The sequence below is a fragment of the Physella acuta genome, unplaced genomic scaffold (genome assembly GCF_028476545.2).
Source record: "Physella acuta isolate Inbredline_101_S28 unplaced genomic scaffold, ASM2847654v3 ptg001993l, whole genome shotgun sequence".
Taxonomy (NCBI): Eukaryota; Metazoa; Mollusca; class Gastropoda; family Physidae; genus Physella; species Physella acuta.
The window spans coordinates 54,739-71,911 of NW_026733498.1; the positions used below are offsets into that span (position 1 = coordinate 54,739).

At 41.3% G+C, this 17,173-nt stretch overlaps 1 protein-coding gene across 1 annotated transcript; it reads left to right on the forward strand.

Annotated features, from left to right (window-relative positions):
• The first annotated feature begins 195 nt into the window (after nt 1-195).
• Nucleotides 196-14,928, forward strand: LOC131931550 (mucin-2-like). The gene is made up of 6 exons (XM_059288387.1): nt 196-305; nt 1,837-2,013; nt 4,273-5,210; nt 10,142-10,300; nt 11,283-11,807; nt 14,419-14,928. Exons 1-6 carry the CDS (start codon nt 263-265, stop codon nt 14,926-14,928), a joined length of 2,352 nt encoding a protein of 783 aa, XP_059144370.1. The 5' UTR covers nt 196-262.
• The last annotated feature ends 2,245 nt before the right edge of the window (nt 14,929-17,173 follow it).

Here is a 17,173-nt window from a genome sequence, read left to right on the forward strand (position 1 = left end):
ATACGTTTTTGTTAGAGATACCGTAAAGGCTATTTAAATATTGTAACAGTATAACATCGCTTAAACTTGGAAGAGAAAACTTATTTCAGAATGGAATAGACGCAGAAAGTAGAAGTGTCGATTCTTTCAGTTCAACTAGGAAACACGCAGGATGTGTGATGTTGTGGTGTGTGGGTGAGTAGTCGGACGTGTTGCAGACGTGCTGGAGCGAAACGGTCACGCCAGGCTATTTCAGTCCATGTGAACTCAAGCGTACAGCGTCATGCTTGGATTGTTAAGTAACCTGTGCTTCCTGTGTGTGCTGGGTAAGTTCTGGTCAGGGGTTCTTTCAGACTTTTTTTTTTACTCCGGATGAGGTTGGCACATGAAATTTCGAGGGGTGGTGGAATTAGCCTAAAAGAAACTCTGGTTAACTTTGTTGTGTGTGCTGTATTCAGTTTGCTAGTCGTGTAGTAGTTATAGTAGGAATATTTGAATTTACATTCAGACTTGCTTCAAATGGCAACTGTTTGCGTGTAATTTATGTGCTATCGACCAGAACCAACAAATACTGGAAACTTTTTTTATCATCGGCTTGGTAACGCAACCTACCCCTCAATATAAAACTTAACCCTGCTGTTACTTTGATCCTCTTTACTCCTTGTTGAGCTTAGGTCAATAGACGCTTGTGGGAAAGTTATAGAAAAAAGTCACAGGAAAAAAGTCACAAATTTTAATTTGCAAAGAATTGGCTAATGCATTTACGAAATACAATTTCAGGAAGTAGTAATCGACACAATAGTAATTAATCCATCTTAATGTCGATATATCTAAATCGTTTCTGACTTTCGTAAGCCTTAAAAGTTTGTAGGCCCAAGGCACAGTACCTAATGCATAAGGCGGCCCTTGCCTCAACCATTACCTTTAACTTTGCCCGGTCCCCTCTGTGTAGTTTGCTATGAACTAGAAGACATCCCTGCTGTCTTTAGTTCTTTGATAATTCGCCTCCGGCTTAACACTATTTTTAGCGCAATTTCCATACGGACAATTGCGATTATTAACTCGTCATTTCTGGATGGATGAATGAAGGGATGTGTGTCCGCAGCTTTACCGCAGCTTTAAGTCGTATCTCCTCCTCAACGAAGCAATATCGAGGACTAGTTCCAAAGCAAATATGTTAAGCAAGTTCCGAGGATGATTGTGGGCCAAAAAATTCCCGGAATTCCTTCCTGGATTTCCCGGAAAAGCCAAAAATCCTCGAAAAAATGCAGTTTTTGGCCCATATCTCGGCAACCAGACCACTTAGCGACTTGAAACATTTACCAATCGATTCCTGCCATAATTTAGAGCAATATTGCAGAAGACAGTTTTCAAAAATATCCTTTCGTTCGGTCACAAAATTTTTTAAAAATTACATAAACACCTACAAACCGATCGTTCTCCTAGCTTGAACGCACCCCAGCATTATACGTCTTTGTGATCACTATCTATTTTTAGATAACATAAGGAAATTGCGCTTAAATTGTCACTAGACTTTTTATTAACTTGTTTTTATAAAAATGTGTATTTGTATTGACCTTTAAACGGTCAGTTCAATTTTACTACACTGTTAGTAAACAAAATAATCGTAAACAATTGTTATTTTGTATTATTAAACAAATGCGATACTCCTTAACAAAAACTTATTTATTATGATCATTGTTTTAATTTGACACTGTTCATTTTTGCTGTTTTAAGTAGGCCTTATATATATATATATATATATATATATATATATATATATATATATATATATATATATATATATATATAATTTTTTTTTCTGTAATGTATGAATGTAGTCATGTATGTTTGTAGCTCTCGTGCTACAAGACACGCTGGCCTGTGACCTTGGCACCTACCAGATTGACCCAAGCAACGTGACCAGCTACCTCCAGTGTGACAACGGAGTGTGGTTGAGCAGGCCCTGTGCACCCGGCACCGTGTACTGTGGAACTGGCGCCACCTGCGACTACGCGTCTGCAACATGTGACCGTGAGTAGATGGGGGGGGGGGAGCTGCAGCCGTCTGTGTGTGTGGTGACGTCTTCGTGAGAATCATATGTGTCGGTGACGTCACTGTGGGATTCCTCTGTGTGTCGGTGACGTCACATAAGGTTCCTCTCTGTGTCAGTGATGTCACGGTGAAGTTCCTCTGTGTGTCGGCCACGTCACCATGAGAATCCCATCCCAAGTGTGTCGGTGACGTCCCACAGAACGTGTGTCAGAATCCTCTGTTTGTCGGTGTGTGATGGAATCATGTTTCGCTCAAACAACACAGATGAGCGCTAGAAAAATGTGTTCCAATGACGACGCTTTAAGTCCCGGCTTCTTTGTCGTCATGCCGTGTTGTTGTCTTGTCGTGTTGTTGTCTTGTGTTGTCGTCGTGTCGTGTTGTCGTGTCGTGTTGTTATCGTGTCATGTTGTCGTCATGTGGTGATGTCGTGTCGTGTTGTCGTCGTGTCGTGTTGTCATCGTGTCGTGTTGTCGTCGTGTCGTGTTGTCGTGTTCATTCTCCATTGCACAATTTAATGTATTTGATGTGGATTTGGGTTTTTTTCTAAGCCTGTGTGTTCGCAACTAAATCAATGCCCCCTACCCCCCCCCCCCTCACCATCTTTTAAATCAAAGTGTCCCCTTTTAAGGATCAAACGTCGTTCCTTTTTATATCAAATGGTTATCATTTAGATCAATGTGTTCCCTTTGAAATAGTGTGTTCCCATTGAAATAATGTGTTCTCTTTGAACCGTTTTTCCTGTTAAATCAATGAGACCCCCCCCCCTTTAGTTTTATTCAGTTATCAATGTATCGATCTCTCGAATACAGCCAATCAGATGTTTTGTTTACAACGACGACATTACCTCACTTCCGGTTTCTTAACGACTTGCTCCCCAGAGCTTTCAGACGGATGTTAGTGACGTCATCGGCAGCCGCGTTCACTGCTCAGTTACCCGTAAACAATCTGGTCGGACTACTGACTGATTTACTGACCAAACGACAGGTCAATCGCCCAAACACCGACTTAATAAACTGACTGAATGACTTAATGTCTACGGGTTTAATTGACTAAAACTAAAACAAATGCCTCAAGTAAAAAAAAATGTCAGTTTTAATTTTATTTCCTCACATGTATTATTCAGTGTTAAAGCTAATTGTGAAAACCGAAATAACAAACCCAAACTATGAGAGAATTTGAGACATTGTTGTTTGAAATAGGTCTGGCGTCAGTAGGTGGGGTGGGAACAGGGCATTACCCCCCCCCCCCCCGTCAATTATCCCCCGGACGTTTCCCCCCGCCCAGTAGGACATTACCCCCGGTCATAGCTTAAGGTTCAGCTAGGGTTAGGGGTTTGAGTTTGGGCTAGGTTTAGGATTAGGGTTTGAGTTTGGGCTATGTCTAGGGTTAGGGTTAGGATCAGGGTTAGGCTTAAATCAATGTCTAGAGTTGGGTTTGGTTTTGGGTTAGTTTTAGGGTGAGGTGAATTCTTAGGTTTTTAGTCTTTGTCTTAAGGTTAGGATTAAAGTAATATATAGGTATAGAGTTGGAGTTAGAATCAGGATTCTATCTTGGTGGATGTATGGGGGGGGGGGGGGAATTGCCCAGGGGGGTAATTGTCAGTGGGGGGTAATTTCTCCGGGGGGTAAATACGGGGGGGGGGGGCGGGATGCAGGGGTGCTCAGCCCCAGGCAGCCCTTATTATCCGACGCGAGAAACATGTGTAGCACGTGACCACACATGTTTCAGGTGGTGTTGAAGCAAAAACCCACGCCCCTGAAGCAGCGGTTCTTCCGGGGTGTAGTAAGGCCAGGCATTCACCTTTATTTTGTAACAAGTTCACGAACACTCAGTTCCCAGGGGGGGGGGGGGGGGGGGTTGTCAATCAACCCGGTTAAACCAATTGATTTTGTTGATCTCTGATATAGAGTCATTGATCAGTGTGAAAGCTTAAGTGAGCTTGTCTGAGTAGAAAAGGTAGCATAGATTTTTTTTTTAAATTTTGAGTCTTTTAAGGTCAGCGTTATTTGGAATGGAAACTTTATTACATTTGTGTTCGTTATTCTTTCGTATTATTTAGAGATGTTAAAATAATCATAAGAGGGATCATAGCAAATAAGACATTTTTGTGTTGCCCCTCTAGTCAGATAAATCGATTTAAGTCTATCGCCATAAAATGCTGTGTCTTTATAATCCCTTTCATCTTAATTATACTATACGTTTAAATAAAACAATGCCCTTTTGTTAATTCTTTAACAGAATCGCAGTACACAACAACTGCTGCTCCTACGACCGTAACTACATTTAATCCGCCAACAACAACACTGCCCCCAACAACTGCTCCGCCCACAACTGCTCCGCCCACAACTGCTCCGCCCACAACTGCTCCGCCTACAACTGCTCCGCCCACAACTGCTCCGCCCACAACTGCTCCGCCCACAACAGCCCCGCCCACAACGACAGCCCCGCCCACAACGACAACCCCGCTCACAACGACAGCCCCGCCAACAACGACAGCCCCGCCCACAACGACAACTCCACCCACAACATTACCTTACAGATACCATTACCTGATCCCAAACCTCCTGTACTCGTCCACCCTCGGTAAACCGGAAAGGACGCTAGTAATCACAACAACGGGCCTGGTCACGTGGGGAATACCGACTCTGATTTCCATCACCTTTGTACCTTCCACAAACACGACCTCAGCAGCCTTGACCTTCTTCAACCCGACGTTTCAGCTTCGACTTCCGGATCCCTCGCAGACGATCTCAAATTCCTCCGGCGTTTTCAACTCCGTGATCGACGTCGCTTCCACCGATGACGTCAGCGTGTTCTTCATCCAGCACGTGGCCGCACGCACGTCATCGCTGGCCGCCATCTTGCCCACGACTTCCGCCAGGCTCTGGTACGTCGTCATCAGCGGTCCACAGACTCCCAACGTAAACTACAACATCCTGCGGTTTTATTGTGTAGTTTTAGCAGTTGAAAACGCCACGATCGTACAGGCCAAGTTCCCCGGTGGCATGACGTCACCTTTGACCTTCACCTTGGATGGGATCGGGGTGACCGGCCCCAAGCAGGTTGGGTTTTCTATGGACGCCCTGGAGGGAGTTTTGCTACAGGCTGGCGTGGATCTGTCTGGGACTTTGTTGGAATCTCAGAAACCTGTGCTGGTCTTTGCTGGCACTCAACAGGTGAGTCAAAGTCAGTTTAGATCAGTCATGTTTTAACTATTCAGTCAGTTTAGATCAGTCATGTTTTAACTATTCAGTCAGTTTAAATCAGTCATGTTTTTACTTTCTCGTACACGAAGTATAGAGGAAGTATTGTAATCGTGCAAAAACTGGAATCGAGATTTTCACAAATCTTTACGTTTTAGACCTTCCTGATTCGGAAAAACTTAATTTTGCAATCTTTTCTGTATGTCTATGTGTGTGTATCTAAGTGTCTGTCTATGACACACAATAACTTGAGTACCGTTACAGCTAGGTTGACGAAATTTCACACATGGGTATTAAATTAAATGTATCAACTTTTCAGCGATTTCCTGTAACCGGCAGTGGAACTTATTCTACTTTAAGTTTTTCAAAAGCCTGTAACTTGAGTACTGTTTCTGATAGACGAAATTTCACATATAAGTAAAGGATCTAATGCTATCAAACTTTGAGTAATTTCCGCTGACCGGAAGTACTACTTTAAGCTATTCCAGATTTCTCAAAAAACGCATTTGAATTTATAAAGTACTAATATTCCATATTATACACGCATTGTTTGCTGTTCACTTTGGGCGCGATTTTTTTTTCTACGAGATTCTATTCTATTTTTAAAAGTTTAAGTATGTAAAAACTGATTAAAAAGCATGTCTATATCCCGAGTTGCCATCCCCCCTAACGTTATATTAGAATATTCTCTCTACAAGCTTTTGAAAACAAATGGGCTGTTAAAAAAGAATTTGTAAAAAAAAAAAAAAAACATTCTTTTATATTTGCATGTTTGTTTAAAATAATCATTAAAAAAGTTTTAAAAAACCCACGTTTTCTGATTGAACTAAAAAGTAGAAAATAAATGCTATAGGCCCTACATCACAATAATGCAAGCGATCACTCTACTATAAGCGATCAAAAACGTGGGGCGCCGAAGTAAAAGTTATATTACTATTGATTAGATAATACTATTGACTTTTATTAGGGAGCTTGTAGAGAGTCAACAGTATTAGAAACTGTAAGAAAATCACGGCGCCCCACGTTTTTGCTCGCTTATAGTAGAGTGATCGCTTGCATTATTGTGATGTAGGGCCTATAGCATTTATTTTCTACTTTTTAGTTCAATCAGAAAACGTGGGTTTTTTAAAACTTTTTTAATGATTATTATTTTCTACTTTTTAGTCTTTGTCTGTTTGTTTGCATTAAAATCTTGCTATCGATTTTATCTTTTCACTTTTTTTGGGTAAACGAAGACAACTCGTAAAAAGACAACTCGTAAAAAGACAACTCGTAAAAAGACAACTCGTAAAAAACACGTTGTTTGAATACGTTACTGACTAGAACACATAGATTTGAACCCGTGTCGAGTGGGATAGCAATCGTGTGCCCAACCACTCGACCATATCGTCTCCCCCAAACTGGCCTACCTCCTGTAAGTTTAAACTCGGTTCAAGCTAAATTCTCTGCCCCTAAGCCTGTGGCGACATGTGATCGTTCGCTTCACTGCGCGCGAGGTACGCGTCGCTGGTTTTTTTTCTAATGGCTAGCAGAGGAGAATTATATATATAGATTATATAGCGGTCTAAAATGCTCAATAAAATGTTTCCATTGATCAATTTAGTAATAATAACAATTGAATATTCAATGGTCATCCAAAAGAAAGCTTCCCTGAAAATTTCAGCGCGCTAGCTAACTGGGAAGTGCCAGAAATTTCGATCGCAAGATTTGATTGGAAAGACAAACAAACAAACAAAGACACAGAGAAAGCAAGTTAAAGAAAAAACGTGGGAAAAACAAATCGTGTGAGCCGTTATTTACAAAATTACCGATAGAGTTTTGTGAGAGATTAAACCTTTATTTATTTTAACCAAAAGACAATTCAGACGCAATAAAAATAAACTTTCTCTCTTCCTCCAAGACAGCTAAGGCTGCAGGCAAAAAAAATGTATATTACTTTGTAAACACGCAAATAAAACGGGAAAAATAGCGGGTATAGATTTGTTTTATTTGCTCCGGGATAATCGTGACAGCCTTTCATTCCAAGTTTTTAAGCAATCGCTTTGTGCATCGAGGTAAGTAAATAATCAATGAGGACAGGGTCGTCTGCGGGGAATCTGAAGAGCTGTCGGTGAAACAAAGCGGGTATTTTAGTTGAAACGATAATTGGTGAACTTGACAGAACTAAAGACTTGGTTTATTGGTTGAATAGCTGGACTTATGTGTATCTAATTTATAGGGTAAAATTGTTGATCTGAAGTAATTATTTTTTTTACAGTTATAATGGCAAATAACACATCAATGGTGATTTTTATCAACGTTGATCGAATAGTTTATCCTTATTAGATTTAATTTCGGGCAGATGAGGCTCGTTAGCTGGGGACAGCATATACTTAATTGTTGTAGGGAATCCCTTCCAACACTAAAATTTAGAACGAAGAAGAAGATCTAATTAAAATCATGATTATGTTGGTCTATAACTGTTGGGCTATTTACCTAATGGTACGTGGATCAAAAAAGAGGTTAAGAAAAGTAATCACCTTCTTGGACCTAACGGTAAAAAGACCACACCTCCCATAGCACTAGACAACACCTCCCATAGCACTAGTCCACACCTCCCCCAGCACTAGTCCACACCTCCCCTAGCACTAGACAACACCTCCCATAGCACTAGACAACACCTCCCATAGCACTAGTCCACACCTCCCCCAGCACTAGTCCACACCTCCCCTAGCACTAGTCCACACCTCCCCTAGCACTAGACCACACCTCCCCTAGCACTAACCCACACCTCCCCTAGCACCAACACACACCTCCCCTAGCACTAGTCCACACCTTCACTAGCACTAGACCACACCTCCCATAGCACTAACACACACCTCCCCTAGCACTTGTCCACACCTTCCCTAGCACTAGTCCAATACTCCCTGTTTAAAAACAGCTGGTTAACTGTATACAACATTGCTTCAAAACATAGTCAGCTCAATTGCTGTTGTTGTGTCGTTGCTATGGCAACGCTCGAGGATAGCATGAGTAGGCTATTAAAATTTGAACACGTTTCCTTAACAAATACATTCTCAATAAAAAAAATTAGCCCTGTTTTAAAATTCCCCACAAAAGTAAACTACTTGAATCTCTCACAGCCGTTCAATGAAAGATGTTTTTGAAAACATTGAAGAGTTTTGTTCACCTGAATAAATAAACAGCCATTCTAAAGATAGAAAAATATTTATCATCTTAAATACAATCCAGTAGTATGGATCTTGGTATCACGTGATGGTTGTTTTGAATATTCAGAACCTAGAACAGGGGCTTGAATTCAGCATATGTTATAGAGCTAAGTGATTAGAATTTAGTACATACATTTGTAGCATGGAAAACAAAGAGTAAATTTTCTTAAAGTAAATATTATTTTAATGTGGAAAACTGAAATTTGACACGAATAGGATATATATATATATATATATATATATATATATATATATATATATATATATATATGTGTGTGTGTGTGTGTGTGTGTGTGTATGTGTGTGTGTGTGCTTGCGTACGTGAGAGAATGTGTTTGTATGCGTGTGTGTGTTGTGTGAAGAACCCGTGTTTCTTTCATGTATTCCCCCCTCCCCCAACCGGACGAAAATAGGAAACATAAATTCCAGTTCCCCCTCCGTTTATTAAATGTCGCCCCTCCACACCCCGGAGAAAGTGTCTGGGAAAAAAATCCCTTGTATGACCTTCCTTATCCCGTTTTCATCGAGTCTAATGAAGCCTGACGGTGCTGCCTCCATTTAATGCCCTATTAAAAATCTCCCATGCTTCAAAGCGCCTGCATATCAGAACAGAATAATTCATTCAGGTCTCGACACTGCAAGTGGACTGGTTTTATTTAATGATAACTAGTTGGTAGTGTTAATAATTCTGTTAGAATTTTTTTTTGTCTATGGGAAAGGTTAACTAGACGAGATTTGAAAAGAAAGGTGATGAAAGGAATCTTTGGGTGACTGGACCTTCAGAACAAAAAATTTGACGCGAAATCGACCAGTTTTATTTTATTATTTTTTTTAATGGTGTTCATTTTTTTTTAAAATTCCAATTCAATAGATTTTTGTTGTTTTGTTAGGAAAAGGTAGATTTCTAGGAAAATGTGAAAAGTTGTTTCTGTATCGTTTTCGTTTCGGGACCCTTTTTTTTAAAAATTATTTTTAATGAACTGTACAAAGTGCTGACGCCATAGCTATAAAAAAATTCAGGGTGGGTGTGGGGAGGGAGCTTTTGCACATACGGTTACGATGTTTAACATACATAATAGAAAAAGTGGGAAATTTGGTGGTACAGAGAGATAACCCACAAAAGTCTTAAGTTCGAACCCCCAGACAGAGGCTCGTTAGCTGGAAACAGCCACCCATTTAGGAAAGATGACACCAAAATCTAACAACTGCTGCCTTGTAGTTGTTCTCGGTTGAACAATGTCTTTTGAGCTACATTGACTAAAAAAGCCGCCTTTATTAGGTCAACGGGTCATATGGCGCCACAGACGTTGACACGTAATACTGAATTGTATTGGGGGTAGCAATAAAATACGTTTAAAAATGAAAAAAAAATGAAAAAAATAGGCGGAGATTTTCTTCAGCTGTAGTAATATGCAAGAACTAATTTCACTATTAATTTAAGACAATCTGTTTTATTTTTTGTCTTGTGGGTATAACATTTTTAAAATTAATTTTTGTCTTATCGATTTAAAAAGTTTGTTTTTATTAAGGTCATTAATGTTTAAAATATTGAAATGGTTTGTAAACATAAGTATATAACACATTATTTGACGTTTTACGGTATTTCAAATTGTGGGGTTTTTATTTGTATAGTCGATCACATTCGTCAGTTGTGACTAGTAAATGACTTGTTCCAAAGTTGTTCACTGATTTCAGGTCAGCGATGACGTAGCCAGTCCGGATGAGACGTGGAACACGGAGCAACTACTTCCGGTTGACGTTGCCGGAAGTGATTACGTCACGATACCGTCATTCGACTCGTCGTCTGTGATTACATACATAGTTGTCTCTATCATGGGAAACACAACAGTCGAGGTAACGCGAGGGGGGAGTGGGGGGGAGGGGGATCAAATAGGGGTGGTAAATTAAGACCGGGGGTGTCATATAGGGATGGTAAATTTAGACCGGGGTTGTCATATAGGGATGGTAAATTTAGACCGGGGGGTGTCATATAGGGATGGTAAATTTAGACCGGGGGGTGTCATAAAGGGATGGTAAATTTAGACCGGGGGTGTCATAAAGGGATGGTAAATTTAGACCGGGGGTGTCATAAAGGGATGGTAAATTTAGACCGGGGCAACATGGGCAACACAACAGTCGAGGCTGGAAGATGTGTGTGGGGGAGGGGGGGTCAAATAGGGTGGTAAATATAGTTGGGGGTGAGAGATTGGGTGGGGGTCTATCATGGGGAAGAAAACCGTCGAGGTAACCTGATGCTGGAGGGGGGGGGGGGAGTCGAGTTGGGGGTTAGGAAAGATGGGCTTGGTAGGGATAGGGAATAATCAGATAATACCTCAGAGATGAGTAATACAGATATATTTTAATTATTAAGAAGAAAAAATGTATAAGGGGGGGGGGGGGGGCTTTTTTTACTACAGTATAGTTCAAAATTGTTGCTTATCGGATATTTTCAAAAGTGTTTGAGTTAGCTAAACAAAAGTCTTATTGTCTACCATCGATACACGCCGTCACAAAAGGTCAGACACTCCCCCCCCCCCCCACACACACACACACAAACACCCACATTTAAAAGAAAGTATTCAAATTCCTGCATTTTATTTTAAATAAAGGAAAAGGTTAAATATTTAAAAATTACAAAATTGTTTGCTTTTATCTCTTTGAAATACATATATAATTATATACATTTTCATAACCTCTAACATGCACACACACACACACACACACTCTTCGCCTGTCGCCTCAAGAAGCACACCGTAACAACCTTCCCCCCCCCCTCCACACCCCTATGTCATATATGGACATCCCAATAACATATTTTTCCCTGTGTGTGCCCCAGGTACCAGAGCTTCTAGACTATTCCTCTCCCGGCCGCAGCTTCTTAACCAGCCCAGGGGATATCCTCCAGTTCCGTCTGACGCCCACCCAGAGGTTCCACCTCATCAGATCCGACCGGCCAGTCCTGCTGACGCAAGTCACCGAGTCAGTCAACGCGTCAGTCACCCATGACTTGAGCTCCTGCGCAGTCAACCTGTTACCACGAGCTGCCTGGGCCAGTAACTACTCCTGGACGACGCCATCTTTTCTTTACAACGCTTCCGGTTTCTCGGCTTACCTCTTCGTCGTCATGCACGCCAACGCGACGTCACAGTTCCGGGTCAACGGCTCGGCCGTGACCTCAGTCACGTGGGTGAATGTTTCTTCCGGTTTGAAGGAGAGTGGATTAGTGGGCGGTTACCTAAAGATTGACGTCTTTCATCATTGGATAGATACTAACCAATCAAATGCGAGATTCGCTGCTTACCTGTACATTTCCGGTACGGGGATAAAAATGTGTACATCCTTAGCTCATCTTAACAAGCAGGTAAGGATTGATAAATCTACTTTTGAAGTCCCATTCAATGTTGTCTTTTTTTTTTTACATTTTTGTTATTTGTTTTTCTTTAAACGTCGATCTTGAAAGTACTGACAGAATAGCAGAGCTATGAAGCTTGAAACTGAAGATGAGGGTATAAATTATGTTAATCCATTGTTATTTTTATTCTCGTGTATTCAAATCCAAACGTTGATAGAATCAAACTGGGACTATTTAGTGATGAACACAGCTCGGGGGGAAGGCGGGGTTGTATTCGTTTGCAGAGGCGTAGCGAGGGGGCGGGGGGTGCGGACCGCACCGGGTGACACCATTTAGGGGGGTGACACCAAGGCAAAAAATAGCAAAATATATAGAGAAAAACTTGAGGGGGGGGGGGTGCAAATCGAAAGTTTGAAGGGGGTGCAAATTGAAAACTTGAGGGGGGTGTAAATCGAAAATTTGAAAGTTTGTCCCCGGGAAGGGCCGCTACGCCTCTGGGGGGGGGGGGGGGGGGGGGGTCGACACCATTAAGTGCCGCACCGGGTGACACCCGACCTCGCTACGCCACTGTTAGTTTATCGAGTAGGTGTCTTGTTCATTGTTTGACGATGAAAGCACGAAATATTCACAAGCTGGTCGCAGAGGCGTAGCGATGGGGGGGGGGGGGGGCAGGGGGGGTACATATGTCCCCGGGCGCCGACCTTAGGGGGGTGCCAAAATGGGTTGTAAAAACAAATTAAAATGTCATTTTAGCTGCATTTTTGCATTATAAATCGAAAGTTTGAGGGGGGGTGCAAATTGGTCGAGTAATTTGTATTTAATCAAATATTGTTCTCATGAATCAAGGTCAGTTCTTAATGATCAAGACTAGGAATGTACTAATTAATCAAGCATTGTTCTAAGTGATGATGTATAATTGTAATTGACCTAATGGTGATCTAATTAATGAAGGTTTGTTTGAACTGATCTAGTATGGTTCTAATCAATCAAGTAGTGTTCTAATTAATCAGGTAATGATCTAATCATTCAAATATCGTTCTAAGTAATCAACTATTGTTTCGTTTACCTCTCCACAAATACATTTAACATCACACGCGCACACACACACACACACACACCTGCACATGCAAGCACCAATACGCACTCGTGCTAACGACGCACAAGCACAGAACAATGCTAACACTGCACAGACCTAAACTTTGTTTACATTGTACTGTCACGAAGCGATTCTTCGAGATTGGAAAACCTCGACAATATCTCGTAATACGATTGTATTGTACCACTTCTAGACAATATGACAATACGGGTTTCCATAGTTCGATAACAAAAGGTGGTTTCACAATGGGTGAGAGGGGTAGTTGGGTAATGCATGCCTATAGCCGAGTAATGCTGTTATAATGAAGTGATGTTATCAAACTATAAAACATTTAATTAAAATATTATATCTTGAGTTTGATTGAAATTTTCGTAAACAAAGAGTAGGAAAAAAACTATAATTGTGATTTTTCAAAAAAAATTGTAGAAGAAAAGAAATTTAAATAGTACAAAAAAAGTTTTTTAAAAAAAGACAAAAAAATTTTTGGATTGTTTAAACTAAGGTACGAAAACAATCTGATTGTTTGAAATAAAGGACCCTTTGAGTTTAGCTTCGCGGGCTTGTTTCGATGACTGAAGGACAATAGACGGATTGACGTCTGTTTTTATGTCCACGATTTGACTGGCACATTTCATTCATCAAACAGCACCGTGGTACCGTGGAGATATCGGTGGCACCAACAGAGATCAATACACCCCTTTGTGTTTTTACCCAGACCGTTGACATAATTTCGACCCAGAGATTTTCGTTCTCGGGTTTTTATTTTTTATTTTTTTATGTTTCTGTAGTTCGAAAATCATGACAAGAGTTGCTTCAGAAAGTTCGCGGTTTTTTTTTTCTTTAAAAAATGTGCCAGAAAAGTTTTGAAAAAATCTGGGGTTGTTCGTGGTTTACCAGCAATGGCGGATCAAAAGGGAGAGATTGATCGGTGTGAAGCCAAATGGCTTCCGATTTTTAAGGGTCCAACTTTTTTTATTAGTCATACAGCGTTTATTGTCTATCTAGGTTAGATACTTGAAATCAGGGTTTCTTCCAGACTTTTTTTCTCCGGAGGGAGTGGGGGGGGGGGGGGGGGTGTGGCAGAGGCGTAGCGAGGGGTGGGGCGGGGGTGCGGACCGCACCGGGTGACACCATTTAGGGGGTGACACCAAGGCAAAAAATAGCAAAATATATAGAGAAAAATTTGAGGGGGGGGGGTGCAAATCGAAAGTTTGAGGGGGGGATGCAAATCGAAAATTGAAAGTTTGTCCCCGGGAAGGGTCGCTACGCCTCTGGTGGGTGACACCATTAAGTGCCGCACCGGGTGACACCCGACCTCGCTACGCCACTGGGGGGAGGCACTGGTAAAAGTATGTTTTCTATATAAATTACATTTCGTTCGGGCGGGGGGGGGGTAGACTATCATCTCCGAAGAGATGGCTGGGAGAAATTCTGCTTGAAAATGAAATGTCCCCACTCTTTTACTTTTGTTTATGATGTATATGAAGCTACAGAGGGAAAAATGTATTTGAATTTTTTTTTCAGAATGTTTCAAACCTAGTGGTCAACTGGTCGTATGCAGTTCAGCAACAAATTCAATACGGCTTTGACGAAATCTCCACAACCACAACAGACGTCACGACTTTTGAGTCTACGTATAGCACCCTGCAGACGACCTCTAGCGACGTGTCTACATATAAAACCGACCCGACGACATCCGGCGGTGACGTCACCGTACCGGAAACGACTTCGAGTAGTAATCCCAACAGCACTTCCGAGTGCGACCTATGGGTTGCGACTTCCGCCAAGTTGAACCTAACACAGTCGGAAAAGGATGAGTTGCTGGCCAAAATAAAAACGTACCTGTTCGTCAACCCTAAGGACACGTCGGCCTACAGGAGGACTCTGGAGTCCACCCCCGACAACAGACCGGTCAGTACCGGAATAGGAATCTCTGGGATAATGTTCCTGGTTTCGGTTGGCCTGTGTTTGTTGATTTCCGACTTGATAAATGTTATTTCCTGTTTTAAACAAAGCAGCCAATCAAAGAGGTGAACTAGTACCTAACGACTATATGTAACTATTTAGTTGACTTGACCAGCACCATTTAGTTAACTTGACCAGCACCATTTAGTTGACTTGACCAGCACCATTTAGTTGACTTGACCAGCACCATTTAGTTGACTTGACCAACACCATCTAGTTGACTTGACCAACACCATTTAGTTGACTTGACCAACACCATCTAGTTGACTTGACCAACACCATTTAGTTGACTTGACCACAACCATTTTTTTACTTGACCAGCACAACTTTATTGACTTGACCTCCACCATTTTGTTGATTTGACCAAGACCACTTAGCCTATTTATTTTTGTTGAATTATTTTTTTTTATATTTTTATCAACCAGACAACTTGTTAATATTTTATAATATGTTTATATGTTAACAGTTTTGGTTGATATTCTTACTTATGATGTTGATAATCTGACTGTTGATGTTGATAAGCTAACTGTTAATATATGTTGATGTGTGTTAATGTTTGATAATTGTTTTTTTATGTAGATGTAGACTAACAAAACTATTAATATAAACAAATAAAATTAACCTGACGAAGTAGTGAATTAAACTGTAAATGTATCACCCTTTCTTCCCACACCCTGTCTTAGATTTGAAGCGTTTGTATGCAGGGTTTCTTCCAGACTTTTTTCTCCGGGGTGGCACTTGATATTTTCGGAGGGGGGTCAACATTTTCTGGGGGGGGGGGCGGACACTAGTAAAAGTATATTTTTACTATATAAATTCAATCTCGTTCGGGGGGGGTAGACTCTCTTCGGGGATGGTCGAGCCCCCCCCCCCCGAAAATATCAAGTGCCGAAGAGATGCCTGGAAGTAACTCTGTCTGTATGTAAGTAACATTACCTAACTTAAACAATACTAAAGTTATCGGCTTTTGAGAAACCAGAAGTATAGTTAGTACCATTTCCCGTTACCGAAAATCGGCATGAAATTGACAGAAAACTACAATTTGGATATAACAGGCTATTTAGATGCGAAATTACATCAACTTAACTGAAACGGTAGTACTTAAGTTATCATTTGTACAGACGCACACGCACACATACATACAGACTCAAGACGGCGTAAAATGTCAAGATTTCAATTTCTTTCACGAATACAATACTTCCTCTCTACTCCGTACACGAAAAATGTCAGAATTTGTAAAACAGCGAGGAATGTCAACATCTCATTTGATTTTTTTTTTTGCACGATTACAATACTTCCTCTATACTCTTACTCAGTATACGAGAAAGTAAAAACACAAATATAATTTTTTGTTCAAAACTGCCTCTGTCAAAACGCATCTTTTGTTTCGGATTAGTGCAAATTGATTCGTGCCTTGTTTTTATGTGGTTTCTAACCCGAGGATCGATCCCGCCACGCTCTGTTGGAGCTTGACGTATCATGCCAGTTGGTCATTGGTTGACTGAATGGCAATAAAACTGGTGTGCAGTCATCCATGGCCTGATGATTACATCAGCATTATCAGAGATGTAAAAGTAAGATTCCTTGTTTTGTCTGTTTAAACAAAAACTGCTTAAATCAATAGAGCAGGCAAACAATAGAAGTAAATCACTATCTTTATTGCTCATGCTAACGGAAGCAATGATGATATAGTAATGATAACGTTAAATAATCTTTATCTTTTCTTATTCGTGCTAAAAACTCGTGGGGCAGATGTAGTAGAGTTCATCTATTTCAATGGTTTCGGCATACAGATAGTGTGATCAGCAATGTGTCTAGCAGGCTTTATTTCCATAACGTCAGGTACCCATCAGGGCTGAATGGACTATGGGGCGGCCTACAGACTCGAGTCCGGGATCCGAACTCGAAACTTTCGGGTTAGCAGTCTAGCGCTCTACCGTTCGGCCACGCCGTTCCTTAACTTTTAATAATAACAGAATCATGGACGCTATATTTATCGTAGATAGGCTAGAAAGACTGGTGATGTCATGGCATAACCAGTGTCATAACCAGAGGCGTAGCTACCCTTCCAGGCGCCCGGGGACAAACTTTTCGATTTGCACCCCCCCACCCTCGAGATTTCGATTTGCACCCCCCCCCCCTCGAGTTCGATTTGCACCCCCCCCCCTCGAGATTTTTATTTGCACCCACCCCCCTCAAACTTTCAATTTGCACCCCCCTCAACCTTTCAATTTATTTTTCCAACCCATTTTGGCGCCCCCTAAGCTCGGCGCCCGGGGATATATGTCCCCCCCCCCCGCCCCCCCCCCCTCGC